The 7,310-nt window shown below is 38.6% G+C and overlaps 1 protein-coding gene across 1 annotated transcript; it reads left to right on the forward strand.

The window, feature by feature from the left end:
- Nucleotides 1-3,712: 3,712 nt before the first annotated feature.
- On the forward strand, nt 3,713-6,141 carry SOCS6 (suppressor of cytokine signaling 6). Its single transcript, XM_009995629.1, has one exon. The coding sequence runs from the start codon at nt 3,932-3,934 to the stop codon at nt 5,534-5,536; it is 1,605 nt and encodes a 534-aa protein (XP_009993931.1). The 5' UTR covers nt 3,713-3,931; the 3' UTR covers nt 5,537-6,141.
- Nucleotides 6,142-7,310: the final 1,169 nt, after the last annotated feature.

A 7,310-nucleotide genomic window follows, 5' to 3' on the forward strand; every position in this document is an offset into this window, starting at 1 on the left:
AATAAAGGCCATATAAATGTGAATAAGAAAACTTTTTGTTGCTGTACTTTTGGAAACACTGAGGTAGTCCATGGAAAAATTTTGTAGCATCAAACTGAAACTACTCTCAAGTATTGTAATATTCAAATTAGATTTGCACAAACTTTAAAAAATTTATTTTAAACTTGCAATTTTTTTCATAAATCAGTGCTGGCCACCATATTAAAAATTAATATAGAGTCATATGACTTGCTCTTCAGATTTTGGAGAAGCATCCTGTATTGTCTTAGCTTTAATTCTCTTTGCTAATAATTTCACATTTGTATGTGGTTAATACCTGCTCTTGTACTTCAAAACAAGGTGCACAAATTTAATTTAGAGTATTTCTATAAGCACAAAGGGGTCCATGGTGTTTGCTGGGTGGTAGTCTGGTAGTTTTTGTCAAGAGGCCTATGTTTCGTCTACCAGCATAATTGTAAAGATTCCAAGATGCAGGATTTGTGATGGAAGTTCGTAAGCCAGAATTTCATTCTGCCTCATTATTCTGTGTGTTAACATCTCGTTCTTTTTCTGAGTGTCAGTCTCCTATTTTCAAGATTTGTGTTCCAGGTATTTCTGCATACATAGCCAACAGGTTTTGAGAGCATGTTGGCGTAGTTCTGAGTCTGTCTATAGTTGCAAAATACCTGCCAGAAGATTTTCAAGAGGTATCGCTAGTTAGGCTGTCTAAATTCGCTGTACAGCAGGTGGCACTGGAAGAGCATATCAGTGGGAGACTTCAGTGATGCTGTAATTTGTACAAAATACTAGCAAAGTTGTTGCAGCACTGAGGGCTGTGCAGAAGTTGCGTAACTCATTTTAATGTATTCCAAGAAGGGTTGCATGCTGGGTTCTTCTGCTTCAGCTCTTTTATATGTAGACAGTGGAAAATTCTACACCTGCAAATGTGTGAGTGTATCATATAATAAAGACTGTTTATACAGCTCTTCTAAACACGTTAGTATGCAGAATTACTGATATTCTTTAAATACATGCAAAGGAAAAAGTGTATCTGGGTCTATTGGAGTATTTGACTTGAGGGTATATTTGCTTACTCCTGAATTGGCTAAAATACCTGTAAGAGATGTAAAGTTTAGAGGCTTGCTCTCATCTGTAGGTGTGTTCTGTTTGCTTTGGAGAGAGCTTTGACCCAGACTGCTAGATGTTTATCATCTTTTTGTGGATGAGTAAGCGAGACTTTTGGTTATATGGATGTCATTTATATAGTTTTTATTTGAACTTTAAACCTTTATTTCTTTACATGCAATGTTACAATGATACATGTAGTGAGTTGTGCATTTGGTAAGCTGATAGGTGGATATAACTTTTTTGCTGATGCAGGATCAATAGTAATTTCCAAAGTAAAAAAAATTGACTTCTCTGTGTGCTGCCATAGAGATTTATCTGTTGAGATTATATTTAGATATTTGCTTCTAATTTGTAAAAAAGCCACATTTTAATAGAGACTAGTATGAGAGAAAAACCTGTTCTTTCAAGTGACTTGTTTAATTTTTTAGTTACGGAGAAACTGAACAAATGTTCCTTCAGTCACACTTTAGGTAACTAATTCTTTTGAAACACACTAATTAAAAAAAAGGGTGAATTAGACAGTTTGGGGCTCTATACATCTTTTCTCCCCAGTCAGCAATGTGGTAATGTTTTTATTCATAGGATGGAAGGCAGATTTTACTTTGTTCCATGCTTGCTTTTTTAAGGTTAGGAGTTGCAAACAATATGAGGTACTTCCCACAAGGATCAGGGGACTTAACTGGTAAAGTGGAAATAATATCAGCTTGTGGATATCAGTCAGAAGCAGTAGGAGAACATGGTGGATTTCACAAGTGGGGCTAATGTGAGCGTTTCCAGGCTTCTGGTACAGCATACAGAAAGACACAGTTAAATTTATCAAATGAACAAACACGCTGACTTGATCAGTTTAGGAGCAGCATAGAATTCTGAGCTTATATTTTTCATTAATTTTGTAAATTCATTTATTTACATATGGTGAAAAGCGTACTGTAAACTGGTAAGATGGCAAAATCCAAATGATTTCAGAATAGGTAGTCAAAAAGACATTTTGAGTCTACTTTTAATTGACATGTAACTGTTCATCTGTAACTTTTTCTTAAGTACTGTACTTGATCAGCTATCCTGATATGCCAAATTTGAGGCATGTAAAACCCACTAAATGTAATCCATTCATGTTTGTTTTTCAGTACTTCTATATTTCCGAATTATTCCAAACACATGGAGCTCATATTAAACAGCAGTATTTTAAAACATTGAATTTTATGGTTCTACATGCATCTGTCATAAGAAAATGAAAACAAAAGTATCTTAGCATTTGAAAATATGTACATATATAGAATTGTGGAACATCTTGAGTTGGAAGGGACCTATAAAGATCATCTATTCCAACCCCCCTACAATAAAGCAGGGACATCTCACACTAGAACAGATTGCTCAGAGCCGCATCAAGCTTGACCTTGAATGTCTCCAGGGATGGGGCCTCTACCACCTTTCCAGGCAACCAATTCCAGTGATCCACCACACTCACATTAAGGAACTTTTTCCTAATGTCCAACCTAAATCTAGGTTTTTCTAGCCCTTGTCTTGTCATTACATGCTGTTGTGAACAGGTCTACCCCAGCCTTCTCATAGGCTCCTTTCAGGTATTGGATGGTTGCTCACTATAAGGTCCCCCCAGAATCTTCTCCAGGCTGAACAACCCCAACTCCCTCAGCCTGTCTTTGTAAGAGAGGTGCTCCAGTCCTCTCATCATTTTTGTTGCCCTCCTCTGGACATGCTCCAACAGGTCCACAGCCTTCTTGTATTGGGGGCTCCAGAGCTGGATGCAGTGCTGCAAGTGAGGTCTCACCAGGACACAGTAGAAGGGCAGAGTCAGTCTGCTGGCCACGCTTCTTTTGATGCAGCCCAGGATGCCGTTTGCCTTTTGGGCTGCAACTGCACATTGGTGGCTCATGTCCAGCTTTTGATCCATTGGTATTCCCAAGTCTTTTTCCACAGGGCTGCTCTCCAGCATGTCTTCCCCCAGCCTGTACTGATATCTCTGGTTCCCCCCAGCCCAAGTGCAGGATCCTGTACTTGGCCTTGTTGAACCTTGTGAGGTCCCCCTAGGCCCACTTCTCCAGCTTGTCCAGATCCCTCTGAATGGCGTCCTATCCCTCTGGCATATCAACTGCACCACCCAACTTGTGTCATTAGCAGACTTGCTGAGGGTGCTCTCAATGCCATTGTCAACATAATTAAACCAGTACAGATCCCTGAGGGACACCATTTGTCACTGTTTTCAATCTGGATATTGAGCCATTGACCACTACACTCTGGATGCGACCATCCAGCCACAATTCCTTATCCACTGAACAGTCCACCCATCAAACTGGTATCTGTTAAACCTAGAGAGAAGGATGTTGCGGGGGACTGTGTCAAAGGCCTTGCAGATGTCCAGATAGATGACATCCATAGGTCTTCCCTTGTCCACTGATGCAGTCACTCCATTGTGGAAAGCCACTAGGTTGGTCAGGCAGGATTTTCCTCTAGTAAAGCCATGCTGGCTGTCCTGAATCGCCTCCCTGTTCTCTGTCTGTCTTTCTATCTATCTATTTAACCTGATTAATTTCCAAGTCAGTTCGCCATATTTATTTTTATTTGGTGCCTGTTCCTTAAGTACTGCAATTTCTGTCTTTTTTGGAGAGGGGGAAAACACATATGAATAATTAAAAAATATTTATTTTGTGAAGTTAATTGTGTTTTTTATTTGTTTCCAGGAAATGGCTCTTCAAGTTAAATGAGGCTGGATAAAACACATAAATGAGGCAGAGGCTGCTCAGCATGTGTTAGCGCTGTATCACCACAAGCACTGCTCATCAGCCAGACTTGGTAACTTGTCATAATGAAGAAAATTAGTCTCAAAACAATTCGCAAGTCCTTCAACTTAAATAAAAGTAAAGATGAAAGCAATTTTGTAGTGGTTCAGCAGCCATCGTTAAGTGAATTTGGAAAAGATGACTCCTTGTTTGGCAGCTGCTACGGTAAAGATTTGGCTAGCTGTGAAGTCAATAGTGAAGATGAAAAAGGAGGCAAAAATAGATCAAAAAGCGAAAGTTTAATGGGTACGTTAAAAAGGAGGCTTTCAGCAAAACAAAAACAGAAAGGCAAAGGCAGCACACCATCTGTAAGCTCTGCAGATGATGACACGTTTTCTTCCTCATCTGCTCCAATAACCTTCAAAGATGTGCGAACTCAGAGACCTCTGAGATCCACTTCCCTCCGTAATCATCATTACAGCCCAACTCCGTGGCCCCTTCGACCTACAAATTCAGAAGAGACTTGCATCAAAATGGAAGTGAAAGTCAAGGCCTTGGTCCATTCCTCTAATCCAAGCCCAGCACTGAATGGTGTTCGAAAAGACTTCCATGATTTGCAGTCAGACAGCGTGTTCCAGGAACAAAACAACATGTTAAAAAATGCGGAGTCTCAAAACGGGGACTTGCATCTTCATATTGATGAACATGTGCCTGTAGTTATTGGATTAATGCCTCAGGACTACATTCAGTATACTGTGCCTTTAGATGAGGGAATGTATCCTTTGGAAGGATCACAAAGTTATTGTCTGGATAGTTCCTCACCCATGGAAGTTTCAACTGTCTCTTCTCAAGTGGGGGGAAGTGTTTTCCATGAAGAAGAGAGCCAAGTGGATCAGGATGTAGTTGTTGCACCAGATATCTTTGTGGACCAGACAGTGAATGGTTTGTTGATTGGTACCACAGGAGTCATGTTACAGAGCCCAAGAGTTAATCACAGTGATGTCCCTCCACTCTCACCTTTGCTACCTCCAATGCAGAATAATCAAATCCAAAGGAACTTCAATGGATTGAGTGGCACAGATGCCCATGTGGCTGAAAGTATGCGCTGCCATTTGAATTTTGATCCTAACACTGCCCCTGGAGTTGGAAGAGTTTATGATTCTGTACAGAACAGTGGTCCTATGGTTGTGACGAGTCTCACAGAAGAACTGAAAAAACTTGCAAAACAAGGATGGTACTGGGGCCCAATTACACGTTGGGAAGCAGAGGGAAAATTAGCTAATGTGCCTGATGGCTCGTTTCTTGTTCGAGATAGTTCTGATGATCGTTATCTTTTAAGTTTGAGTTTTCGTTCACATGGAAAAACTCTTCACACTAGAATTGAACACTCAAATGGTAGGTTTAGCTTTTATGAACAACCGGATGTGGAGGGACATACATCTATAGTTGACCTAATTGAACATTCAATCAGGGACTCAGAAAACGGAGCTTTCTGCTATTCGAGGTCGCGACTGCCTGGATCTGCAACTTACCCAGTGAGACTGACAAATCCCGTATCTCGGTTTATGCAGGTGCGCTCTTTACAATACCTGTGTCGTTTTGTAATACGTCAGTACACCAGAATAGACCTGATTCAGAAACTGCCTTTGCCAAACAAAATGAAGGATTATTTACAGGAAAAGCACTACTGAAAGCTTGTGGGAATCTTGCATCTTGCACTTTGGGAACGACAAGAACAAAAAGAGATTGAATTACAGTTTACAGACTTTCATTATTATCAAAATATTTTGCTGCCATAAAAATATTTCATTTTTGTGTGTAAAAGAAAAGTAATGCATTTGGATTTATGTTTGTTTTAGGGTTTTTGTGTATGTTGGGGGGCTTTTTTTTTTTTTAAAGAATTATTTCAACTTTATTTTTAGAAGTGTGAAATAGCTATCTTTCATCAATGTGCAGATTAATCACAATGTGAATGATCAAATTCTCCTTAATTTCCCCCAAGTCCTTTGCTGCTATCCACTGTGATTTTTATGCATTGAAAGCACATTTCATGTGTATTCAACCCTAAGTAAAAGTCAAATAAAACTTGTTGAATGGAATTTTTTTCCCTTTAAAATAACCTGTTTGAAAAAAATGATCACGGATAAAAGTTGGTATTCTAAATTGCAGAATTTACGTCTATGTTAAAAACTATTCCTTAGTATCCTAATGATAAATTTCTATAGAGATATGCCCTAATGTAGAACTTACAGACAGAACTGTGTTATAAGAACATGGTTATGCAGCATATCTTTGGGAAAAAGAACGACCTTTCTCCTAAACCTTGTATTGTCTGTACACTTTTTGTGTTCGAGAAGGTTGGTTGAGCCTTCTTCTTGTCTCAGTATTTTTTTTTCTAAAAATGGCCTTTAAAAAAAAAAAGTCTATGAAAGTCAATGTGTAATACGTGTAAGGAAATTGCGGTATTGGGGTCTTGTCAAATATTACCTTTTAAAAATCATGCCATTGGTTAAATAAATTTACACCTACCAGGTCTCCTCTTTCTGTCCTTTTCCCTCCTACCTTGTCCTGGGGGCAGGGTGGGAATTTTCCTGGGTTTTTAGGAAGACTCTCGAAATTGCTATTATGGGAACATAATATATAAGCCATTTTAGGAATGGGGTAAAACTTCTGCTAGTATGATTTCTATAATGTACATTCAAGCTACTTGAAATGTTACTATTTTCTGCATTTTTTTCACTTCAGAAATGCAGTAATCATTAATATCCTTTGGGTAATTTTTCCCCTTTTTTTGGGTATCCTTTGGGGAGGAAGGAACAGGACTGATAACATTTTGGATGGAAGATGCTTAAAATGCATTTCTAAAGCTTTGTTCTCATAGCTTTTTAAATTATGGGGAAAAGGGATTTGGATGTACAGTGACCACAGAAAATGTTTCAGTTTACTGTCATAAAAAATGTTTTGACATGTGATATATTGAGTCAATTACATAAATGTTTATGATACCTGTCAAAGATTCTGGCATTTGAAGAACTTACAGTTATTCTAGCCTTCTGTAGGAAAAAAAAAAAGACTTTCAGTGGGGAGTACAGGTTCTACACTGTAATCTTTTCATCATGCAAGGTTAATCCATGGCATTTTCCTGTTTTCAGGGTTTTTTTCCCCATTATTCTATCATTTTTATAAGTTATTTGTTAAAGGAACCATGGCTATATTGGGAGGGAGGTTTGTTTTGCCTTCCTCTACCCCCCTGTTTTATATTTTAGAATGTCATCTTCCCCATCTCTGGTAGGAGTTGCTAGTCAGTAAGCATCAACTTTGAAAATGTGGTTCATCTTTGATACAGATTTCTTGTTTAGCTAATTTTCTTCTCCTTGTTTAATCTAGCTTTTTTGTCCCCTGAAATGAGTCTTTAGAAACGAACACAGTATTGCTGCAAGGTGGTGCAATAGCACTACATCTTGG

Source organism: Chaetura pelagica, unplaced genomic scaffold (genome assembly GCF_000747805.2).
Source record: "Chaetura pelagica isolate M959 unplaced genomic scaffold, ChaPel_1.0 scaffold63, whole genome shotgun sequence".
Lineage (NCBI taxonomy): Eukaryota > Metazoa > Chordata > Aves > Apodiformes > Apodidae > Chaetura > Chaetura pelagica.